The sequence below is a fragment of the Notamacropus eugenii genome, chromosome 2 (assembly GCF_028372415.1).
Source record: "Notamacropus eugenii isolate mMacEug1 chromosome 2, mMacEug1.pri_v2, whole genome shotgun sequence".
Lineage (NCBI taxonomy): Eukaryota > Metazoa > Chordata > Mammalia > Diprotodontia > Macropodidae > Notamacropus > Notamacropus eugenii.
Window position 1 is genome coordinate 157,068,448 of NC_092873.1, and position 26,645 is coordinate 157,095,092.

General features: G+C 35.6%; 1 protein-coding gene across 3 annotated transcripts in view; it reads right to left on the reverse strand.

Annotated features, from left to right (window-relative positions):
• Window positions 1-1,125: 1,125 nt before the first annotated feature.
• CEP162 (centrosomal protein 162) overlaps window positions 1,126-26,645 on the reverse strand; it is a 116,608-nt gene continuing 91,088 nt past the window's right edge. For all 3 annotated transcript variants that reach the window (XM_072642728.1, XM_072642727.1, XM_072642730.1), the window contains 7 exons: window positions 25,634-25,738; window positions 16,758-16,976; window positions 14,063-14,721; window positions 13,069-13,210; window positions 11,790-11,888; window positions 5,767-5,901; window positions 1,126-2,569 (listed from right to left, as the gene is read on the reverse strand). In XM_072642728.1, coding sequence (XP_072498829.1) covers window positions 2,363-2,569; window positions 5,767-5,901; window positions 11,790-11,888; window positions 13,069-13,210; window positions 14,063-14,721; window positions 16,758-16,976; window positions 25,634-25,738 — 1,566 coding nt within the window. In that variant the 3' untranslated portion in view covers window positions 1,126-2,362. The remainder of the gene's footprint in view (window positions 2,570-5,766; window positions 5,902-11,789; window positions 11,889-13,068; window positions 13,211-14,062; window positions 14,722-16,757; window positions 16,977-25,633; window positions 25,739-26,645) is intronic.

Here is a 26,645-nt window from a genome sequence, read left to right on the forward strand (position 1 = left end):
AAGAGTGGATTGTGCATCTTTGGCTTCTGACTTGACAAGTGTGTGTACTACACCCCAACCCCAGACTGAGTGGAAGATGCCCAGTAGTTCCAAAAGGATAGCATTTTGAGGGAAGCTTCTTTTGATCTGCTTCTGATTACTCAATTGTCTAGGTATGGGAAGACATGTTGTCATTCTTGGATAATATATGAACTTTGTAGAACTCCCGCTGTCAGTTTGTTTCAGAAGATGAAATTTGCTTAAATAAATAGGGGCTTCTCTTCTCCAAAGCAGTAGGTTAGGCCTTCTGGAGGATGATATTGGAGCACAGATGAAGGAACACCGGCAGTAAGAAGGGTATAAAGCAAAGAGGCCAAAGAAAAGGATAAAGAACATGTTTCAGGGTCTAAGAATGAAGCTTTAGAAGAAGATGGAACTTAACTCTAATAGACCTAGAGCTGGAAGGGCCTTTAGTCCAATCCTTATAATTTTATAGATGAAAGGGAAGGAAAAAGAATAGATTTGCATCTGATCATGGGCCTCTGCAAAAAAAACTGTTGTTGTAAAAAATAAGATCATATTATAAATCCTTTATGTTTTCAGGCAAAAAGGAAACAGGCAACAGCAGGATTAATGTTTTTGATGCAGAGGGTCTTGCAAAACATTATCCACCATCAGGGCTTCTGCGATTGGCTCAAACTCCAGACTCAAGTGGAGTACTAGCTAGGAAGACTTTCTTTTGGTATAATAAGATGAAAATCAGAATGGTCACTATGATGAAAAGGAAAGAGGTATCTCCTGATTCATCTGAAGATGAGGTATTTTAATATATCTCTTACTCACGAGTCATTCTAGAACCCCCGCTCAAATTTTGCATTCTTCATAGAACCAAATGTAAGTTTAGTCCCCATGTGGATCAAATACCAGCCAAAGGCATTTGTCACAGAAGTCGAGTCTGAGATTGGTTCAGGAGCTCTCCAGTTTCATGAACTCCAGATAGACTGTTTTTGCTGCATTGAAACAACCATCCTTGTTCTTTGAATGACTGTGCTAAGTGTGGATTGGTAGGCCAATGGACACAAAAGCATAAATGAAAGCACAGCGATGTGACTAGATGAATTTGTAGACAAAAACATGCCTCAGATCTCATACCAAACAATAACCAAAGTAGAAAATTTTATTGTTACTTCATGGTATAATTCTTTCATACAAACATAAATAAAATGATAAATTATAAGGTTCACTAACCCTTCTTTTGGAAAACAACAAGACTATATACATACTCCTTATTTTTTCTCTGCTTCCAAACGTGCCCATTTTATTTCATGTAGTTCTCAATACCAACAATTCAGTTTAAAATTATCTTCTTGCAAATGAAAAAAAAGTTTAATATAAAGACACAAATTACTTGAATTTGAGGTTTCCAGGATCAATCTTAGCTTTATGAAATGCCCAACATGTTTCATTTGAATTATCCACAGCTAAATTTGAGCTTGAATATTAAAAATAACCACTAAAATGTGCACTGAAAAAATTTCCACATTCATCTTTTACATAATTGAAAGCAAGACCTATCCCTATGGACCACAGAAAAGTGCTGTTTTGGAATGCTTGTTCTAGAAAAGGTATAAGAGCTCAACTGACAGCTTTAATTTGTGAAGTTTACTCCACATTCATTCATCTGTCTCCTGACCTTAAAAAAGGAATTGTTAGAAATGATGTAAGTGGAACTTGGTATTTGGGATTTGTTGGCTTAAACATAATCCCACTCACAGTTTTAAGCAATTGATCGATTTAATTACTCTTTACTCTGGAAGGATACTAGGTGTGGGAAGAGCCACCTCAAGGAAGGATGAAGGTGAAAGTGGGAAAAGGAGAAGAAAAATAATTCTAAACACCGTGAAACAACTTTTTCTTCCAAACTGCAGAAGCCACACTGGCTATTCTGAACAGTGCCCTCTGACAGTACATTCAGGTTACTCCCTTGAGAGTTTTATAAAAAAAACAAAAATTGCTTTCTTGGCACAACGAAAATGAGCCTATGTTAAATAACAACGTAACCCTACAATCATTTTTCTCTAAAGCCTTTTCATTTGTATTACATGAGTAATAGAATTACATAATAAATTAAGTTACTTATAATCATTCAATACAGGTGCTTTTCTCTAGATAATTTAGTATGAAATTAGCTGACATTTTCTTTACAAACAATGTGGCACCATCTCATTTTTCTCTCTTGTCCATCAACGATAATTTATCTTCTATTCTCCTTGCTTGTTTGAATATCTTGTGAAAATCTTTTGACTGCAGGTTCCACGTCTTTCTTCAGCAGGTCTGCTTTTTCTCTTTCTCCCAGGCATACATACTCCCTCCCCTTGGAGGCCTAGTATTCAGGGACGCTCAGTCCATCTGAGAAAGGAGCTGGAACAACCACTCCCTGTCGGTGAAGCTCTCGGAGCACGTCTAATATGGAGTCTAATTCCACACGGAACTTTTCTAGCTCCTGATTCTTCAGCTGTGCCAGTCTTTTCCACTTCTCCACTTCTTTTTCTTGCTCAGTTTCAACCACCTGGCGCGTCTGCTGTATTATCTACAAATGAAGCATTTCCAAGTTACATCCATTGTTCTAGCTGCTAAATCTTTAGGCTACTTCTGAATCACAAAAGCAAGCAGCACATGACACAGAGAATGTGCTGTAGGTGGATGGGGAATCTGCATTTTAGCTTTCTTTATTAAAATAGCTTTCAGTCTGGGATATTTACTATTATGTCACAGACGTGGGGATTTAGACACTAACTTGTATCAAATATTGACCAGCTTTCTGACACAATGTAAGAAGTCATGAATTGCTCATAGGTTGAAGGCAAAATTCCCTGCTTTTAAAAAGCCTGAACACCTAGATAGGGTCAGCAAGCTGGGGAAGGAAAGAGAAGAGAATAAGCATATACATATACATATATATACATACACATACATACATACATATACATACACACACACACATATATATATATATATATATATATATATATATATATATATATATATATATATATATATATATATATGGTTAAGTGCTTTACAAATATCTTATTTGATTTCATAACAATCCTGGTAGATAGGTGTCCATTTTACGGTTGAGGAAACTGAGTTAAACAAAGTTGAAGTGACTTGCCCAGGGTCACATAATTAGTAATTGTCTCCAGTAGGATTTGAACTTGGTTCTTCCTGATTCCAGCCCCAGCTCTCTATCCACTGTGCCACTGAACTACCCTAGAGCCAAATTCTGTAGGCAGGGAGCTAAGAACAGTGTTTATATTTGTAAATAAAATTCTGCTATATTTAAAAATGAAAACAACAAAAATAACTCCTTTTCCAACTGGGAAACACACACAAAAAAAGTGGGGGGCAGATCTGGCCCTTAGGATATAGTTTGCCAGCCTCTGGACCCAGAAAATGGTAGCTACTGCTTTCTGTGAATATACTGAAATGTAATTAAGAAAAGCTTAGTAGAATGACTACAATGGGCATTTTCTAAGGATAAGATAAAATCTCTGTTTTCTCCTCTGCAAAATATTGGTGCTAGATTGTATTCTTTTTGAGGTCCCCTTCCAGTTCTGATGTTACCTGGTGACAAGGGGGTACACTATTACTACTTACCAGATGCAAAATGCTTTATGATAATCTAACACTAAATAACACATATTACCTACTTGGTAGGTAGGAAGGTTGGCATAGGAAATCTTCTCCAGTTAAAAGAACAAATATTCCTAAACATGACATACCCTAGACCTGCCAGGGATAGTTTATGTATGTTTGCCTGGATTCTGATAGCTGGATTAGATAATTCCATTACAAATTGTCAGTTCAATTAAATCAAATCAAAGTTTATTTTTTTTACTTGCCATTTGCAAAGGCACCATGAGACAGAAAAACATAAAACAGGGCAAGATGGAACTGTAATTTTTTATTTATAGGAAACATTTTTAATATATTAAAATAACTCATTTTCAGAATTCAGTATTTTCATTAATCAGATTCAAAATTATTTAATTATGAAGAATTACTACTGTTCATCATTATCAGCTTTTTGCTCATCTGACACTAGTCATTTAAAGATTTAAATATTTAATACAAACAGGTACAGAGCACTCCTCTGGATTTTCAGGCTTGGTAAAAATACAAGGCAATGTTTCTATGTGGCTTAAAGAGCTGTAACAGGAGGCAGAGGGAGTTAACAAAATACAAATCTCTATCTAGGTTCATTTAAGTCCTAATTCAGGAGTTCTTAGCCTGGGATTGGAAACTTGTTTCTTTTTTTTATGATAACTATTTCAATATAATTGGTTTCCTTGGGAATTTTCCTATGTATTTTATATGTTAAAAAAAAATTATTCTGAGAAGAGATCCATAGGCTTTGCCAGACTGTAAAAGAATTCCATGACCCAAGAAAGGCTAAGAAACTTTGCTTTAATTGTATTTAGATCTAGGTCCAGAATTAATTTGGCATCTTACTATATGATCCATGCAGATGATTTCTAAAAGTCTCTTCTGGTCCTTAAATTCTACAATTATATGAAATATTTTGAGTCCATTACTTCATGCCTCTTGTCCTGTTTTTTGCTACAAGTGCCACATTTAGAGCATGGCTTCTTTAGCAATCAACATGTTTACTTGGAATGAAAATTGTGAGGTGAGAATGGAGGTTAAGGAAGCAAATGTTTCTACCATTCACCATCCACTTGGACATATTATTGACAACATTACATCACAGCATGACATGCTAGAGCTTTCTGGGGACATTTCAGTTTAACTAATTCCATGGGATACCCTAATGGCACAGTGCTGATAGGTCTTTAGTCATAATGATTATGAGGAGAACAGAGAAGTGATTCCGTATTTTTTTCTTATCCATATTTCCTGAATTTTTTCTTGGTTCACTGAAATGCCCAAATGTTAGACTTTATAAGTATCATTTGTCTCAATCTTACCAAATAAACAAACTACTCATACATGTCTGATTCTGCCAAATTATAGCCATGGATTCAATGTTTTTGTACCTCAGTAATATTTTTATTTTTCATTGGCATTTCCATCATTTTCCATTATTTCCAAAATCTGTGTGAACATCAGATGAAATTCTATTTTATTTCTTTTATAGTTACTATAATCATGTGACATCGCTAGTCATGATTAGTGGCATACCACCAGTTGTCACTTGGAAATGTAATATCATATTTCTATCTAGCTTTTAAATGCTTTACAATATTACATCAGTATGATCTTCACAACATGGCAGGTGCTATTATTATCCCCATTTTACAGATGAGGAAATTAAGGCAAAAAAAAAAGATTAAGTGGCCTACTCAGGGTCACACAGGTAGTTAAGTATGTGAGGTAGAACTGAACTCAGATCTTTTTGACCCCAAGTTCAGTACTCTACCTACTGCACCACCTAGCTACCTCTAAATCTGATCTGCATTCAGACTATGCTAACATTTTACTGAAATGACCTATATGTGAACAGTACCAATGGCAACACCCACATGACCTGTTTCCATGGAAGGAGGGCATGAATAAAAATGGCTAGTTGTTAAGAATGGGCAAAATGATGCAAGTTGTTCCTTGACTCCTCCAAAGAACAACTCGACTTATGCGCTTTTGCACTTTATCTAATGATATATTGCAAAATGAAATCATTTAATCTCATTTCACATCAACAAGAGAAATCTCCCTCTGGCCAATCAAGTGTGGTTTTTATATAATGAGAGAGACCTCTAATTTTACCTGTTGAAGCTCTTGCTCTCTTTGCACATGCCTCATTTCCATATTTTTGATTTTCCTTTCTAGACCCATGAAATGTTTCATCTCTGGGGTATGGCTTTCTTTAGCCTCTCGCAATTCTTCCAACAGTTTTGAAATCTGCAATAAGAAGTATAGACCAAATAAGTGAAATATTCCTTTCTCACATTACATCCAAAAGTGGTTTCAGTAAGACCTGCTCTAAAAGAAGGAAAAAGTCCCTTTTCTTGTTTCTCTTTAAAATATTTAAGATCAGAAAGTGCCTTCTTAACAGGGTAAGTAACTGGCATCTCACCTTCCTCCTTCTCCACCCACTCCCAGACCCTCATCTTGGTGTGTCCAGGCGTTAAGCCTTAAAGTTGGCAGTACAGTCAGTTGCCCTGACTGTATGAAACCATGCCGGTTCTGATGCTTGCTTTGGTGGGCTTTGCTTGGTCACAAGATTCCCCCTTTTTCATTGAAAAGTACAAACCAATTATGACAAACTGAGATCTGCATCAGGAAGTTTAGAGATACTGTCTTTTACTTGTATCTACTTAATAACTTATGCTACAGAGTAAAAAGAAATTTGAAAGAATAAATGTTGAATAAGTTAAAACAAATAATACAAAAATGTAAAAATAATGTATTCCTTGGGAAATAAAACTATAAGGTACTTTCCAGCTGTTATTTTAATAGTGAGAAGTTTAAGGATCATTTGCATGAATCACATCACTAAAACATGGACTTAACAAAGGTACCTTGCACATAGTAGGAACTTTATAAACTCTTGTGCTGTTTAAAAATTAAGTACTTAATAGAAGTAGAAATTGAACTGACAATCAATTAAAAAGCATTTACTCAGTACCTACTATGTGTTGGCACTAAACTAAGCACAGAGGGCCAGGCTGTCCATGCCCTTAAAGAGCTCACATTCTGGATGGAGAGACACTATGTCCATACAGAGAACTATACAAGATTCACTGAGATTTGATGAAACAATGAGGGCTGAGGTCACTGGCTTGGGTAACTAAGAGATCAGTCGTGACTTTGGAGAGATGTGGCAATCAAATGATGAGGTGAGAAGCCAGACTGCAGTTAGAACTGATTAAGGAAAGGGAAGTGGAGGGGATGACTGCATGTATCTTTCTCATGTTTAGCTGAGGAGATAATAAGAGGATGACCACTAGCAGAGACAGTGGGATTGGATAAGTTTCTTTTTGCCTTAAAGTATAGGGGAGACATGAGCATGACTATAGCCAGTCAGGAAGGTGCCAATACACAGGAAGTATTAAATTGAAGATTAGGAAGAGAGTAGAGCCAAAAGTAATTAAAGATTAGAAAGTGAGTAGGGGACAACTTGTTGGAGAAGTTGGGATGGATGCATGCAATCTCGGATGCATGGAATGGGCACTCTTTGACAAGAAAGGCTATCTCTCTATAACAGATAGAGATGAAGGAAGGGATAGTGGGGAAGATATCTGAGTTGAGATGGAAGGAGTAGTTATCAGGGATTAGCTTCAACTTTTTTGGTGAATGTGGCAAGGTCCTTAGCTCAGAGGATAGGGAAAGGCGGTGCTGAAGCCTTGAGGAGGGACTGAAATGTTTAGAATGGCTGCTGTGATAAGGGGGAAAGGGAAACATTTAGGGAGCTGTAAAAGGTTTGTTTTGCTGAAATGAGGGCAGTGGAGCTACGTAGTGGGTCAGCTAAGCATGGCCCTATGACCTCTGGTTCTAGTCAGCAGCATGTGAATAGGAGTGAAGGTGATGGATGGGAGTCATCCAAGACTGGAGTGGCAAGGCATGATCATTGATAGGACAAGGGGGTAAGGAATTTGAGTGTAAAGGATAAGGTAGCTTCTAACTGATTCATCAAGGCATTGGGATAATGAACACAGGAGTGTGGTCAATGCAGGGATGACGGCCTGAGAAAGAATGGAGGGTTGGAGGGATTGGAGGTCACAATGAGGATGTCACAGTTAGGGGTCATAAGGAGAAGCAAAGATGTAATGACAGAAGATTATGATCAGATAAAGCAGGTTTAGTTTTGGGACCATGGAAGTGGAACATTTGTGAGTGAAAAGAAGCTCAAAGGTATAACGTACAAACAGAGAGCTGTGTGTGGCTGATGTGAAGTGAAGGAACAACTCATGGGAACTGAGTAGGGTGAGAATTGGAAAATTTGGGTGTTTGAGGGAATATCAATATGCCTATTCAAGTCTTCTAATATGAGTTGTGGGGGAGAGAAAAATTGTGAGCCATGTATTGAACTCACTGAAGGAGAACATATTGGTGATAAGTTTGAATACTATGAACCTCAAAGGAGGAGATGCTGCTGAATTGGGAGAGAAGCACCTGGAAGTGGAAGAAGGTGTATTCTGATTTCTTGACCATGACCAGGGAGTTAGGGATTTTAAGTGAAGGCACCAACAGTACTGGAAAAGACTGCAGTGTCATCAGGAGGGAGCTAGTTCTCACAAAGTATTAGAAGACAGAAGGCGTGGGAAAGTTTTAAAGATGAAAGTAAGTTTGTTATTATGCAGAAAACACAGGGGGAAAAAGATGGGTAGATCTGGAGTGGGACACGTGGGAGGGCAGAGCTGAGGGGGATGGGAGTGAAGGTATGGGCAGGGAGGAAAGAAACAAAGGGATTGTACTTTAGCAGCTGAGGATTCAGAGTATGTCTGAAAGTATGCAGATGGGGAAAAAAATAGAAACCTTTCTGAAAATGAGAAGTACCTCCAGAGGCAGTTTGATCCCTCCCTCATTAGAAGTCTTCAAGCACAGCCTAGATGACAGTCAGGTACAGTATAAGAGATTTAAGGTATGGGATGAGCTTAGTTTCCTTCTCTCTCTCTCAAATTCTATATTACTTCTATTTGTAGGTAAGGTACACATGTGTGCACAAACAGTAAGGTAAAGATGATAAGCTTGTTTATCTTCACTGGATTTTGTTTCAAGTTTTTTTTTCATTTTTTTCATTGCTCCAATTAGCAGACTAATTGTCAGTTTTTAGTTCCTTACATACTGTTAAATTTACTGGCAAAAATAGAAAATGCCTTAAATGTAAAATGTGTGCCTTCTAAAAATAAAAAAACCCTATGAATTATACAGAGTACATACTGAAGTTGTATATATAAAAAGAATGCACTTTTTTCAGGAAAAAATTACTGTGTGGTCCTGATTGATCATTTAAATTATATAAACCATAATTTCTTCCTAAAAATTTAATTAAGATACAAATTGAAAAAAGGAGGATTGGGATCTATATGTTTATAGCTGGGAGTTTCTCTTAGTCTCTTCACTAGCAGAACACTTTTTAATATCCATTCTCTTTATTCTTGAATTCAGCCACATTCAGATGTTAGGTACTAAGAGAAGTTATATTTTTTTCTCAGCAGTATTATTAAATGTCAATAAGAAAACTATTCTTAGAAGAGGACTAATGACTCAAAATTCTTTTAAGGGGAGAGCAAAACTGTTAACATGCTGAAGAAAACTTTAAAAAGTCTTAAGAAATGCAAGAACATGATCTGACCGTAAAACAGAAAATGTCATGGCTCAGTAAGCTGAAAAATGGAAAAAAGATAAGATATTTTGCAAAATTAAAAAAAAAATCAATCTCAAAAATCATTAAAGCAGAAAATCAATTAACAATGACAATCATGTTTTGAGCAACTTGGGGTCACAAAATTTCTCTTTTTGATCATGAGAGCTACATAATTGATTATAGTCATAAAAGTAAAACATAAAAGAATACAGTTCTCAGAGTAGCGCTATACAAAACTCTACAGGAGGGGGAGGAAGTTTATTACCAGAGGATTAGATATTTATTTTTGAAACCAAAGGCTATCCTGACATTAGTATTGAGAGCTCTAACTACAAAACCCTTGGATAGAGAGAATACATGTGTGGGTTGAAGTCATTATTTTATACATTTAAAAATAATATGTTCTTTCAGGTTAGGGTAGAAATAGTCAAATATAATGACATAGTGAGTCAAAGATTTGACATGATTTTATAAATAATGTTGAAGAATTACATCAAAGGACAGCTGCAATACTCTGAAATGCTAAACAAAGGTAATAAAGAGGCACTGACATACGAAAGGGAATTGTTGACTCCCTATCATTCACTGGAGCTGCTGTCAATGATCTTTGAACTTGTGGATCCAAAGGCCCTTTCTTAAGACTTCAAACCCTGAACTCTTCCTGTGGCTTCTGCCAATTTCCCCTTTCTTCCTCCTCATTCCACCATCTCAGCAGGTTCTCTCTTCCCCTGTCCAACCTTCTTCTCAGTTTCTTTTGCTGGAACACTATTCTTCTCTTAAGCACTAAGTGTGCAGGCCACAGCTCTATATTGGACCCTCTTCTTTTTCTTCTGGTATTGTTGCAATTTCACCTTGCCTGCTATTTTGCTGATAAGAACTTCTGCTCACTTCTTTTTAATAAGGCTGGCTAAAGATTTACCAAGTTTCTCAGTCTTTTCATAGGAACAGCTTCTAGTTATATTGATCACTTCCATAGTTTTTGGTTTTCAGTTTTTTTATTCTCCTATAATTTTACATATCAGCTCTTTTGGGCTTAGTTTACATATATTTCTAATTATTTAAATGCACCTTCAGATCACTGTGTACACAAAGAGGAGAAACTAATCCTAATTTAATCTATTATGGCTAAACCACTTTCGAAATACATTATTCAATTCTGGGTATCATATGCTATAAAGTCACACTGGCAATTTAGACAACATCTAAAGGCATATGAATTGTTGTTGCTCTTACTGGAAGAGGACCAATCAGATCACCAGTGATGTATTGGCTTGTGTGTGAACTGGATTCAAGTGAGGTAGAGCTGCACCAAGATCATTCTCACTCTTTCAGAGTCATTGAAGTCCAGTGGTAGGACAAGGTCGAGACAACTAATGATGGCCTGGGATGCAGGGGATGACCCTGGCATCTTGGATGTCTGACCAAGCTCTAAGCATTCCACAGCACCTGCTTTAGCCACCTTTATGGCTGTCGAAACAAATTTTTCTCATCTGCCCTATCCCAAGCGTAAGTGGGACAGGGAGGGATCTCAAGATCATGATAGATGAAGATCAGTAGAGGGAATTGGGGATATATAGCCTGAACAAGAGACTTGGGTTGAAGGGGATGAACATGACATGTAACTGTCTTCACCTATTTTAAGGACTGTCATGTAGAAAAAGATGAGATGTTCTGCTTGGCCTTATAGGGCAGAAGTTGGAACAACTGGCAGAAGTTCCAGAGAGGCAGATTTTTAGCTCAAAATATGAAAAACTTTCTAATAATCATAGCTACCAAAAAAGTGAAATGGGTCTTCCCTCTCCCTGAGGGCAACCAAGTGAAAGCTAGAATATGTAGATTGATAGGTACGTATGGGGCTTTTCCAGTTCATCCTTCCTTCCAGTTCTGAGATGCTGGGAATTTTATGATTTTAATCCATGTGCCTTATGATTTTATTTTATAATACCTATACCCATTCCTAAATGAACTGTCATTCATATAATGGATTCTGCCTACCAATGGCAATTTACAAAGATATACATAATGAGGCATTAAGGAAGATGATATATGTACCTTCTAAACAGTGTTTTGAAATTTCCCTAAGTATTTTGCCTTCTCACTTGGTAATGAGAAAAACAAATCATAAGCCATAAAAATAATTCTTTTAGTTCTTAAAAATCTTGTATTTTAATGAACTATGGCATACTTTCTGCCACTGTTAAACACTTACAACTGGGAAAAAAATTAAGTTTAGTATCTATTTTACGTGGGAATACTCTTGTTCAACCAATCATTAACATTTTGAGTTTAGTTTGAGAAAAGAATATTATTCTTCAGTTCACACATGAATAATTTGCTGAAACATATTTGAAATGTGGTTGGATGATTCTGATTACTTCTATTTGGCTCTTTGTTTAAAAACACACACACATGGAAATAAGGATTTGTCAGACATTGCCAAGATAACAGAAAATCACTATACATCTTTTCTATCTCTTACCTCTTTTTGAAGGATTTCTTCTCGAACTTGAGAAATCACTAGTGATTCTTTATTTTCTTGCAGCTCACTAACTTGTGTTTGGAGATGTTTTATAAGGACCTAGGGAAATATGTCCAACATGCTATATTAAAAAAGCCTCAGTTCTGAAGTTATTTGAACAAATACAAAAATATTCTTTCATGAGCATTCTGATTACTACTTATACTATATTACTACTAATTTGAGGTCAAAATTAAAATGTACAATTCTCTTGGGAAGAATACTGAATAAACTGACTGAAAAGGGCTATTCCCTTCCCTACATCCGATACTTTAAAACAAAGCACACTTTAAGTACAATTTGGAGACTTTGAGAAGATTTGGACCAGCTTTTGAAGGTCTCAAAACTCTCAGTACTCTTCTGGACTCTGATTGATGCCAGGCATTGTGAAATGGCAGATGTCTAAATCTAAGCATTATGAGCTGAATTGTTTATTATTGTTAGTTACAAAGCAAGGTGAATCTTCTTGCTTTGATTCTCTTCAAATCAAAGTTAAAACACAGTTGAAGTTTTACTCAGATGTGAGTTTTAAAACTTGCTAATGCACATAAGCCATAGAGTGTGACATACTGGATATTCAGTATAGTGTATATAGCTGGCATAAGAGACAATACCATAGAGCTATACCGTCCTAGGCTTATAAGTTGTCAGTGTGTTTAATAATGATTACTAACAAGAGGTGATAGGGTCAGGCTAATGACTACATGATTTTGATCCAAAAGAAAAGATGACCTTACATTTAAGAGTTTAATCAATAGCCTAAGTCCAACAAGTCAAAACTGCACCTGCCATGAATTCTCTAAATATGTACAGCACTTAAGGAAAAGTTTACTTGGGAAACTTGGGGATAAATCTACACAAAACTATGGTATTGGTCCAAATATAGATTATCCAACGAAAATAACATCTTTGAAAGGAAAAAATGACAGCTACAATAAAAATAACATTTTGTTATTAAAATGAAAAATGAAATAAAGAAATGAAAAATAATAATCACTTAAGCCTGATTTTTCTGGGGAAAAAATATAGACTATACTGAGATCAATACAATTTTTACAGGCTTTTAAAAAAAATAGAAAAGTTAAAATTGGAGCATTACCTTCTACAAAAAACCAATGACTTTCTATTCCTATTCTACAGGCCAAAAATATTTTTCAATAATTCAAAAATTAAATAGTGCTCTGTAAGAAGCCACTAAAAAGTCAGACTTGGTAAAGTAAAAATAATTATTTTCATGTACCTCTTGTGTTGAGATTTTGCGATTTAGCTCAGCTACTCTGGAAGAAGAATTTTCTAAAGCATGTTGGCAAAGAAGTTTTTCTACTTCCCTCTGGTGAGAGGCTTTGAGGGCAGCAATGTGCTCTGCTGCATCTTCTTTGGTTCTAGAAAGATGAGAAAAGAAGGCTTGGGTATAATTGCTTCTCTAGCCTCTAACAATACTGAATTAACAAAGAACTCTTTCAGAGAACCTCATATCATGGAAGGGAGTATCCTTCTGTCTGAATATGAAGCAAAATTCCTAATCTTTAATCATTTAAAATGTACCTAAATCTCTTGAATGGATTCTGAGAAAAATTAAAGTTTTATCTGCTTGAAGTTCTCATAACAGTGGCTGGTGTGTATGTAATTCTAGATATCAATTTGAAGTTTGCTAAGAGCTGTACATATGCTATCTTATTTGATCTTCACAACAACCCTGGGAGGTAGGATCTAGTATTATCTCCATTTTACAGACAAGGAAATTGAGGCAGACAGAGGTTGTGACTTCCCCAGGGCCACAGCACTAGTAAATAACTGAGACAGGATTCAAACTCAAGTCTTCCTGATTCCAAGTCCCAGGCTCTATCCACTGCTCTACCTAACTGTCTCAATAGTCTTTATTGCAGTTTGTAATAGATACAGTACTCATCACTTTTTGTTCCATAATTTTCACCTGTGCTATACTAGAAATAGATTTGTGATTGTGGAGGTAGACGGATCTTTACACAAATCCCGGAAGCTACTATTAGACTACTTTTTCTAACTATGAGGGCAGTGTCAGAGGTAGTTTACTCAATGACAATACTGTCAAAGAATTGATGATGACCTTACCATAGTTTACTATATTAATAAAAATAAGTGTAAAGAAGGCTAATGTAAATGCAAAGATCACAAAAAGGCCTCAGATTCTCTAACTTATTTCTAGTTTTCTGATGGCATTCTAATTTAGGGTTTTACTAAGTTCACTTGTTTACCTTTTCACAGTACTTTCAGAACAGGCTAGTGCTGCTTCAGACTTTGCCCTCTGCTCACTCATTTCAGAAGCCAGTCGTTCCAGTTCGTTTTTTAATCTGGAGTTTTCTTGTAAAAGTTCTGACATGTGGGAATCTGCAAAGGCATGTGGTTCATACAGTTTGCTATCCAAGGTTTCTGGGAAGGACTCAGCATTCCTTTTACTGAAGACCAAAAGATCCTTCTTCACCTTTTTGGCAGATCTTTCTTCACTTCCAGGTTTGTCAGCTGAGTTCTGATTGGACAACATCAGTCGTCTCTCTTTTTGAAGTTTCTCTACAGTTTTTGTAAGATCTTGTATTTCTCTTCCTTTTGCAGCTAGTTCCTGATTAAGTCTTACTAATCTGGCTTTTGTGTGAGCCTGTTCCACTTGGAATTCTAAAGACTGGAAATCTTTGTCATCTCTTTCATTCTTCTTGAGTTCTAACTGGGTATTTTGATTTTTAAGAATTTCTAGTTCTGCTTCCAGAGTTTTTACAGTGACTCGATGGGCCTCTTTGAGGTCACAAAGCTCTTGCTCCAGGGCCTTCACACTGGCTGAGTCTTCATGTCTCTTTTGCTCATCTGTTAATTTACTGGCAAGACGCTGTTCAAGCTCCGTCACTTGTTGTTCGTATTGAATCTGGAAAAACAACTAACACTATGCCCAAGAGCTTCTCTAAGTTCATTAAAGTACTTAATAGAATGCCCCCTATGGAAAAATGCATGGTGACCTCATTTACTCATTCATCTACCTAGAATCTAATATACACGTAACACACAGATCAAATACATCTTGCTTAGGACCCCTGGAGGCAGCAAACAGCTAAATAAATAAATATTTAACAGTATTATGAATACTTGTTTCATAGCTGCTGATACGCTGATTTCTAAATTGTATTTTCAAGTTTCCTCAAACTAGATTATAAATTCCTTAAAGGGAGTGATTAATTTATCTCTCTGAAACTTACCTAGAGCATCATACACAGTAAAGGCCTTTGTGTACAATATAGCCTAAATAAATAACTATCCCACTAGGAAGTAGTCTCAGGGGGAATCTGGTCACTAATTCTGTTATAGAAAGTGGGATATCTCATAGAGGGAGGGAGGTCATGTGGGAACTTGCCAACAGGATGGTTAGGACAGAAAACAGATAATTTGAGTAGGCCACCAACAGGCAGGGAATTCTAAATATATTTCATACTTTAAAAACTAAATCCTTTATGTTGCCCTTATTCATTAGACATCTTATCTATCCCTCTTTCCCTATGCATTTCTGGTGGAGAAATTTGTAGTGTTTACTTTACTCTTCATTGAACAAATATTAAGCGTCTTCTAAATTCAAGTCATCTGTGGTATGGCAGATAGAGTTCTGGGCCTGGAGTCAGCAAGACTCATCTTCACGAGTTCATATCTGGTTCCCAGATACTTACTAGCTATGTGACCCTGGGCAAGTCACTTAACTCTGCCCCAGTTTCCTCATCTGTCAAATGAGCTGGAGAAGGAAATGGCAAACACTCTAGTATCTTTGCCAAGAAAACCCCAAATGGGGTCAGGAGGAGTTGGATACGATTGAAACAAGTCAACAACAACAAAATTCAAAGTAGTATATTAGGAACCACAGAGATTAGGCGGGGGGGCATGGGCCTAGGGAGAAAATGGTTTCTTAAAACCTTTTTCTATATCCATTTTATCGTCTCTCTCCTTTAAACAATTCTCTAGAGTTTGGTGAAGAACAGAGGAAAGTAAATCATGCTTGTTGAAGGTACATTCCCCTTTGTCTCCCCTGCCTTCAAGAGAATGTCATAAGCATTTTAAATTACAGAAGTTTCATAGACATGATTTCCCTGCCTTTGGAATCATGCTACTCTATTACTAAGGGAATAGATGACAGTTTAATTCTTATTTCAAAAAGATAGTACTTACAAACATTACTCTGTTAGAGCTCTATTGATGAGATAAAAATATTTTGTAAGAAGGCCTAATGGCTTAATGTTAGAATGCCCCAGCCAGGCATGTTTCTCACTAGTAGCTGCCAGAAATTACCCACAGGTAAAGCTCATTCAGAAGATGAGGACAGGATTAAACCCCAAACCGTATGCTTTAAAAGGATGCTGACATAAATTCCTGGGATAAACATGTCAGTTTTTAAATGAACCCCTCTGTATAAACTCAGACTTATTTGGACACAGAGTTTCTTGAATTCTTGCCTGTACAAATCGCCCAAGTTTTCCTGTTTATACTCCTGCATCCCAATGCTGCCACAATGCTCACTTGCTCTTCTGTACCTTGGTTATGCCTTCTGACTGTGGTCTGACTTATTGGTTAACTCAACCTCCTGTTAAGTTTTGAGGATAGTGAAGTCTATTGCCATGAATGAACTACTCTTTCACTCCCTGAGACATTACTGCTGCATATCATTCCATCCAGAGCAGGCCAGCCTTCCATGAAGGAGTCTTGGGTACAGCCTCTGGCTACCCTTGGCCCTGCCTGGATGTGGGGCAAGGAGGAAGAGATTTGGGCAAAGATCTAAAGACAATGCTGACAACTGCAACAAGAGTTAGGTAAGATGTTTAGATAATAAGAGGAAGTATTAGCCAAAACAACTGTTAGAAGTTCCTCTTCATCTTCATTATCTGTTCCATTTGACTGTCCTTTTATCAGAAATAACATTCTTACCTTTATTTTTTGAAATTGCTGTTCCATAGTACGAAGACTTTTTTTTGCTTCTTCATCTTTACCCTCAAGCTCAGCTTCTAATTTCTTTATGCGTTTTTCCATAAATTCAACTGTATTTTTAGGTGAAATATCTGTGTCACCTGCCGCTGAGGCAGCCAGTATTAAAGCAGGTATAGAATTAGGATATCTTCTTTTTATAATTCCTTCCATTTCTTTAACCTATTAAAATATGATTGGGAATGGGGAAATTAGCAAGTATAGCAAATTACTTAACATGTAACCTTACACAGCTTGGACTATATCCATCAAATCTGTTATTACGAAACTGCCACAGTTAATGCTTACATTACATTCCTAAACTGTATCAAATACAAAGTACAGATAGCTCTTGCTTTACATACATGGACTGTTCTGTAGAACTCTACATAAAGCAATTTTTATATAATGAGAATTTTTTGTGGACTTAGGGAAGGGAGGGAGTAAGGTGGGAAGGAGGCTGGCACATGGGGACAAAGAAGCAAGAGCAGAAGGACGAACACATCGCAGGGGGCTGGCTAAAATTGAAAGGAAGATGGGAGGAGGAAGGGGACAGACACAGAGACCCAGAGGAGAGGACAGGCGATGTGAGGGGGCTGGAGAAAAACATGGTACTTGATGCAGACAGATGACAGATGTGTGGAAGGGTGGTTGGAACAGGGCAAAAATGTCCTCTCTCAGCACTGGAGGTTTCAAGTCAATTCCTGAATCTGGCTGTGGGGGCAGCCTCTCCACCCATCCCTTCTCTCACTTTCACTTGGAGGCTTTTATTCTTTTGGTTGGGGAAGTAGGGAAGGCCGTGAAACTTAGCTAAGTCAAGGGGCAGTTTGGAATGTGAATTTCTTTCAGAATTCTTTACAAAAAGTTAAATATGCATAATGTGAATTCAGAAAAAATGAGAACTATCTGTAGTATACTACAGTAGACTACACTTCAGCCCCTAAATTATTCAAGTGCCCAAGGGACAGAGTGTGGTAGTGGGAAAAGTGTGGAACTTGAAATCAGAAGATGAGTTCAAATCCTGGCCCTGCCATTTACTTCTTCCGTCACTTTAATTTCAATTCTCTGAGTCTTCGTTTCCTCACCTGTAAAATGAGGGAACTGGACTAGATAGATGATCTCCAAAGGCTCTTTCTACTCTCCATTTGTAATCCTAATGAATTAATGGAAACTATGTCTAACATTTTCTCTAACTCATTACAGTAGTAGCAGTAAAAATACTTTTCATTTACCTAGAGCTAAATAGTTTATAAGGCAGTTTTACATCTATTATTCTCAGCACTATCTTTGAAAATTAACTAACCTACTGAAACTCAAGCAATTCAAAATGTCTCCTTTCACTTAGGGAGAGGAAGGGACTGAATGACTCTTTAAGTTAAGCTTCATAAAAGGCTATTTTCAATTAATCTATAGGGCTTATGCAAAGATCATACTCTATTTCAATTAATTCTGTGGAAAAGAGAACTGAAAACAAAGTCACACTTTAAGAAAGGAGGTAATTTAAAAAACACACACAGATACATAAAAACAATGGGTTAAAGGAACAGCAAAAATGGCATGTTTTTGTTTTCTATACTGAATGGAATTTAATTTTAAAGAAACAATTCTATATTCTTAGTTTTAAAACAAATCCTATAATTACTTGAAAATCTATTTTTATAATATAATTCTTCAATTTTATACTATTTTTATATTTTACTTTTTTACTCAATGGCACCCTAACATTACAGATAGGAAGCAAGGCACAGAAACATAACAGTACTTGCCCAGAGTAAGAATTTATTTTAAAATGGGCAGCTTTTTCTTAAAGGTCTTAAATGACACGCGTGGTGCTATTTGCATCTAAGTAATTTCTTTTTCATTGAAAAGATGGAAAAAATGCCACTAATTAGAAAATTTCATTTCCAGGTGCATCAAAATAGCACCACTTGAACTTCTGGTTAAGAGAAAAAAAGTATCATCCCCCATAAATAGCTTAAATTTGTCGTGACCTTCACTCCAGTGAAAGTGTGTAATAATGTCTACATTATGAAATAACTTGCTAACCATAAAAATATAGATCAATTTTAGAATAATTACAATACATCTCTATAGAAAAAATCAACAAGATTGGAAATATATGTGTCATATAAAGTACAACAAAATATAAGAAAATTTATGTGCAGTTTTTGAAAAGAATAATGAAAGAAAAATATTTTGAAAAATGAGAAATTCAATCAGAGTTGGATATTTTCTATAACTAGCTATAGTTTGCTATTTTCAAATTTCATTTTGTTATTCGATTAATTTAATTTAAACACACAACTATGGTTATTAATTTTTTTCCTGTTTGAAAATATCTCATATAGAAGTCACTACTGAGTATAATGTTCTTCAGTTCTTACTTTGCCTAACATTCTGATCTGACTTGGTATAGCTCAAATAAAACAAACTCATAGCACTGAAACCCTCCACAGGTGTTTGATATCTTATTATGGCCTGATGGAAAACATAGGTTTGTAAAGGCTAGACCAATGGAATACAAGTTTTGAAAAGTTCTATGATACTGGAAAAACTTCTATGATACTGGAAAAACTTCAAGTACAATTCAAATAAAATATGAGATATGTTCTTTCTGAGGGCTAGCCAAACTAAGCAGCGGGGAACCTTATCATCAGTATGATTGAAGATCTAGTAATGAGATCTTTGGCCATAGGAACCCATGAAACCAAGGAAAATATAAAATAGCTCTCAATTCTACAGAGCCCTCTTGTACTTCTGGAGTAATAGAGTGGTGGAAGAGGCATCAGAGAATGCTAAGAATTACACAATTGTAGCCCATCTATAAACATTAACTTTTAGAACTCTACTGGGTATAAGGTGGAACCACAGAGCTGTTTTAATCAGCATTTTTCTTATTTTTAGTGATTTGGAACATTTTTTAATATGGTTGTGGACAGTATGCCTTTCTTCTTTGACAACTGACTATTCTTATCCTTCAAAAAATGGTATATGAATGTAATGGAATACTAATATTTCATAAAAAATGACAAAAAGGATAGTTTCAAAGACCTGGGAAAACTTGCATGAACTGATGCAGAGAGAAGTTGGCACAACTAGGAGAATAATTTATATAACACCATGTCCTGAAAAGCAAAAAACTTTGAAAAACTTAATACCTGACAAATGCAATAACCTACAATGATTCCAGAAGATGAGTGATGAAGCACACTACCCTGCTTCCTGACAGAGAGGTGATAAGAATTAAATTGTCGGATGAGACAAATATTTATGGATACAGGATTTCTTTTGTTTAACCATTTATATTTGTTACAAAGAGAAAAAACTTAATTTTTCTTTGAATATTTGTTAGAACTCAGTTGTAAATCTATTTGGTCCTGGGTTTTTTTCTTTGGAAGTTTCTTTCAGCTTGGGTTTTTTTTTGTTTTTTTTTTTGCTTTGGGTACTTGAATTCTTTATTTCTTGTTCTAGTAATCTAAGTGTTTTATACTTTTGCAAACAGTCATTTCACGTACTACTTCTGGGGCATATTAATTGGGCAAAATGGTTTCTAATCACTTCCTCTACTTTGGCTGTGACTTCTTTTTCATTTTTTATATTAGTAATTTAGCTAGTGGTTTATCTCTTTTATTAGTTTTTTAAACAACTTCTTGTTTTATTCAATGTATTTTTTTAAGTTATGGCTTTCTCTTTGATTTTCAGAATTCATATTTTTGGGTTGTTTGGTTAAGGTTTTTTGATTTGTTACTTTTCTAATGTTTTAGCTGTATTCCCAATTGGCTGAGTTGTTCTTTGAAAGTACTGAATTAATGTTTCTGTAATGACCATTTTGGCTGAATCTCAAAAGTTTGAGTATGCTATCTATGATCAATTTCTTTTGCAAAATTGTCTGTTGTTCTATTATTTGTTTTTTGATCCACCAATTTTTTAAGATAAAATTATTCAGTTTTCACTTAAGTTTGGATCCTTTCTTCACATGTCCCTCATTGATTGTATAACAAGTTACTTTATTGTCAGTAAGGGAGTATATAATATTTCTGCTTGGTTTTGTAAAGGTGCTATATCCAGCTAAGAAATCTATATACTCTATTCTCTTCCCTTTTCTGAAGTCCTCCTCAGGTCCTTAATTTCTCTGAAACTTATCTTTTTATTTGGTTTGTCAATCAATATGTATGTTCTTCAGTTATTTCACTCATGTCTTACTCTTTGTGACTCTATTTGGGGTTTTCTTGGCAAAGATACTGGAGTACTTTGCCATTTCCTTTTCCAGCTCATTTTACAGATGAGGAAGCAAACAAAGTTAAGTGACTTGCCTAGGGTTACACAGTCAGTAAAGTAAATGTCAGAGGCTGGACTTGACCTGAGGAAGATGAGACTTCCTGAATGTAGGCTTGGAACTCTCTGCTGTGCCACCTAGCTGCAAGTATTTACTATGGGTCAGACACTTTATTAGGTTTTAGTGATATACACAGAAAAAATAAGCCAATATCTACTGGCAAGGAGCTTATAGTCTTTTCTCTTTTTTCCTTTCTTAAGTATTTTTGTTTTATTTTTTCTTATTTACATGGAAAACAACTTTAACATTCTCTTTTTATAATTTTTGAGTTCTAAGTTGCCTCTTTCCTTCACTTCTCACCCTCTGAGAAGGTAAGCACTTTAATTTAGTCATACATGTACAGTCATGCAAAACATATTTCCACATTAGCCATGTTGCAAAAGAGAACATAGATTAAAAAAAAGGGCGGGGGGGAACCCAAGAAAAATAAAGAAAGTATGCTTGATCTGCAACCAGACTCCATCAACTCTTCCTCTGGAGGTGGATAGCATTTTTCAGAACAAGATCTTCACTATTATCTTGGATCATTGTATTAATGAAAATAGTGGATCATCGCACAATATTGTTATTACTGTGAACAATGACCTCCTGGCTCTGCTTACCTGTTCTTACAAGTCTTCCCAGGTTTTTCTGAAACCACCCTGCTTGCAATTCCTTACAGCACAATAGTATTCCCTCACAATTTTATGCCACAACTTGTTTAGTCTATTTGATAAGCATCCCTTCGATTTCCAATTCTTTTCCACCACATAAAGAGCTACTATAAATATTTTTGTATATATAAGATCCTTTCCTTTCCTTCTGATCTCTTTTGTGATACAGACTTAGTAGTGATAATCCTGTGTCAAAAGGTATGCACAATTTTACAATCATTTGGGTATAGTTCCAAATTACTTTCCAGAATGTTTAGTTCAGTTCACAATTCCATCAACAATGCATTAGTGTCCCAATTTTTCCACATCCCCTTCAACATTTATCATTTTCCTTTTCTGTCATATTAGCTAATCTGATAGGTATGAGGTGGTATCTCAGACTTATTTTAATTTGCATTTCTTTAATGAACAGTGTTTTGGATTTTTTTATATGCCTATAGATAGCTTTGATTTTGTCTTCTGAAAACTACTTGTTTATATCCTTTGATCAATTATTAATTGGCAATGACTCATATTCTAATAAATTTGGCTCAGTTCTTCATATATTTGAGAAAGGAAGCCTTTATCAGATACATTGTTGTAAAAATTTCCCCACAATTTCCTAGTTTCCTACTAATCTTGGTTGTATTCATTCTGTTTATGCAAAACTCTTTTCATTTAATGTAATCAATTTTACATTCTGTAATGTTCTCTATCCCTGTTTGGTCATAAACTCTTCCCTTATCCATAGATCTGACAAGTACATTTTTCCATGCTTCCCTAATTTGCTTAAATATAAGGACCTTACCTTCTAATGAGTAAGATAACAAGTACACACACATACACAGTATAAATATAAAGCGATTACATGCAAATCAGTTAAATACATGGTAGTTTGGGAGGGAAAGCATCAGCAGTTCAGCTGATTAGGGAAGGATTCACGGTGCTTGAGCTGTCTTGGAGAGAGAGAACAGGAGGTGGTGAGGAGGTAGAACAGTATGGAAATGGGATCTGGCCAGTGTAAAAGCATGGAGATGGGAGATGGAGTGTTATGTGTGAGGAATAGAGAGAAGACCTATTTAACTACATCACAGAGGGCAGGAGAAAGAGTAAATAAATTATTTATAAGTTCTGCTGATTTAACTCTATGTGAACTGTTTGAAATGTGTTTCTTGTAAATAACATTGAATTTTGCTTTCTAATCCATTCTGCTACCTTTCTGTGCTTTATCATGATTATTAAGTATGTTTTCCTCCATTATCATCTCACATATTTTTCTTGTTCTTTCCACTCCTTTCTTTACAAAGACTAAGTGGATGGAGAAACGGAAGGAATATGATCAACATTAGAAATCTGTTCCAGCTCTCCTTACTCTGACATTGATCTTGTTCTTACACTTTCACTTTAAAATCTCCTCTCCATGATTAACCTCTCCAAAGCTGAAGCTTCTTTTACTTGTCACTATTCATTTCATGACTACTTTCTGCTCTCCTTTTACCCCCCATCCTCCACCTGTATCTGTTAAGTTAATGCAGTTTTGTTCTGTGTTCAGGTTTCGTTGACCTAGTTTAGATAAAAGTGAGGCTACAATACGCCTGCTTTTCACTATCCCTTCTTACTTACATGCTGTTCTTGTCATGCATACCATTTATGCAAAATAGTTAAGTTCCATCCCTTTCTTTTAATTTCTTCCACAGTACATTCCTTTTCCCTTCCCTTTTTGTTCCACTCTTAAAACCTATAAAACAAAACAAAACTACACACAGATCTTATATTTGTCTCTTTGAAGACATTAGGATTCTGAAGGGATATTTGTATCTTCTGTTAGAATATAAGTACTTTGTCATCACTTTATCCCTTTTTTCAGTTGCTCAAATGCAATTGCATTTCAATGTTTTGGCTCTGCTCAAGTCTTTTCATCACGAATGCTTGCAAGTCCTTTTATAGTAAAAGCACATTTGACTCTTGGAGATTATACTTAGTTTTGAAAAGCAAGTTATTCTTGATTTTAAGTTTTTATCTTTTGATTTTTGGATTACTTTATTCATATTTTTTTTTCCTTTATAGTAGCAGCAGCTATCTTATATAATTCTGGCTGTGATTCCCTGGTCTTTAAACTCTTTCTTTCTGGAAGCGTAAAGTATTATTTCTTTGACCTGGAAGCTCTGAATTTGGGCTATGACCTTCCTAGGCAGAGATTTTTTTTAATGATTTACTGAAATATGATGTCTAAATTTTTGTTTGGTCATGTTTTTCTGGGTATCTGATGATTCTTAAATTATCTCTCCTCACTGTTTTCTTGGTCCATTTTTTGGATAGGTCCAAACTTTACATGTTCTTCTAATCTTTTACTCTTTTGGCTCTGTTCTAATACGTCTTGCTGTCTTATGGAATCATTGTGTTTTGTTTCCTCCATTTTATTTTTCAGAGTCCACTACCTGGGTAAGGTTTCTCATCATCAGTTCTAAGTTATTTATTATCTTCCCATTTTTTTTAAGAGTTCTAATTTTATTAAAAAAATTCTTGCCTCAAGCCATTCTTTTGAGATTCTGCTTGAAATTTGTGTTATATTCAATTTTTCTAGGTTTACCTCTTATGCTTTTCTTAAGTTACTACAGTTCTTCAATAATTTCAATGTTTTCTTCTCTTTACTTATATATGCATCATTTTGTCTTAGACAGGAATTTTGTGCTTGGACTCAGTTTTTTTTTTGAAATCTTTGGTTTTTACAGAACATTCATTTCAAATATACCTGTTTTTCCTTAAGCATTCTTTAAAAAAGAACTTTTAAAAACAGCAGTTCAGAAAAATTAACTAACACATTAAATGTGTTCTGACAGTACATTCTACACATTCTGTAATCAATCAATTAATCAACTGACAAGCATTTATTAAACACCTACAACATGATGAAGCTATGTTACATGCTGGGAATACAAATAAAAAAAAAATCCCAATTTTCAATGAATTTATATTCTAGTGAAGAAGACAAACATTTATATAGAGTGTTTCAACAGTTGGGTTCAGTTTATAATAATAAATAATGTAGCCACTAATGCTAAAATTGTACTAAGGCTTTTGGGACAACCTGTATAAGTATATGCAGAAATAATATAAAGAAAGTAAATGTAAATAAATATAAAGTAGTAAAATATCACATAGTTTGGGAAGGATGACAAGCACAAATGCAGGGTGGTGGTGGTGGCCATGAAAGGCCTCAGGTGGTGACTGAGCTGGATCTTGAAGGAAGAAAGTCTTTGGGGCAGAGGTTAGGACAGTACATTCTGGGTATGGGGGTTATTCAGTGCAAAGGCACATAGATGGAAGATGGAGGCTGATATGTAACAGACAGGGAAAGGGAGAAGGGAGAGGAAGGGATGAAGACAGTTTATCAGTTTATCTGTCTTAAAATAGTTCACCCAATATCCCCAATACTGAATGTTTTCTATCTTTTGCCATCTTTGCGAATTTGCTGGGTGTGAGGTGAAACCTCAGAGATTTTTAAAAAATGTTCATTTCTCTTCTTATTAGCAATTTGGAACAATCTTTGTGGTTATTGATAGTATGCAATTCTACTTCTGAGAACTGTTGTTTAAAACCATTAACCACTTACTTACTGGAGAATGTAACTTAGTTTTATATTTTTGTATTAATTCCCTATATATACCTTACTACTTTATTAATGTTTTCTCAAATTCTATATCATGAATATTTTTAACCTTGTAGAGATCCTCATTAAAATATACAAATGAGAATTACAGATCTAAAGTAATACTATTAGTGTTTTCCAAGGGAAAACAAAATCATTTTTCCTCAGGGAAAAAATACATTGATTACAAAACTTTTAATATAAAATCAACTCTAACACATACTTGTCGTTCAAGATCCTGAATTTTTTTAGCATCAACTGCTCTGTCTTTCTGACGTAACTTCTGTTGTGCAGACTGATTCCCAGCTTCTGTTTTCAGTTTCTCAACCTGTTCAACCACATGAAAAAGACATATTTGAAAGGTTATTTAATATGTAAAACAAACATATGGTGTGTGGTCCGTGGAAGAAAAGCATTTCAATAGCCTGTTTTATTTTTCCTCTGCTGGTGATGAATCGACTAGGTGGCAATTGAATTCAACAAACATTTATGTGACTGCTACGTGCAAGGCACTATGGTAGTACCTGAGAATTCAGTGATGAAACTGGACAGAAGGGCTTTTAATGTAATAAGGGAAATGAGACATGTACACACAAATAACTGTCACGTAGCTGACAGTAAAAGAGGCCCATCAAAGTGCCATGAGAAATTCAAGCGGGGAGAGAGCACCTCCAGCTGAAGGTCTGGAGAGCTGGGTAAAAAAACAGAAACCTGTTTTTCAGGATTGAAGAAAGGGAAGAATTTCATCTAGTCATGGCTGGGAGGAAAAAGTCTGCTTTAGGTCGAGAATACAAACCAAGGCAAGGAGATCAAAGAGGACAGAATGAGAATAGAGGAAAAGTAGTCAGATTTGACAAGAATGATGAATACAAGCAGAGTTCAGAGGAATACAGATTGTAGAGGTTTGTCAAAGTCAGTGAATGGAAGATCATGAATGCTCAGACTTAGAGTATGACACTTTAATTGATAAACAACACAGAATCACTAAAGATTTTGAAGGAGGAAGTGATCGTAATGATATGTTAGGCTAAACAGGAAGCAGGATGAAAAATGAGATTTCAGAGGACAGAAAGTGGAAGTAGGGATCTAAGAGGAGACTATTATAATAGACTTGGTGAAGGTGATGAGAGACCAAATTATAGTGGTAATAGTGAAAGCAGAAAAGAGTAGATAGGTTTGTGAGCAGTGGTGGAAATTGGAATCAACAGAAGCTGGCGTTGGATGGATGCTGGGGT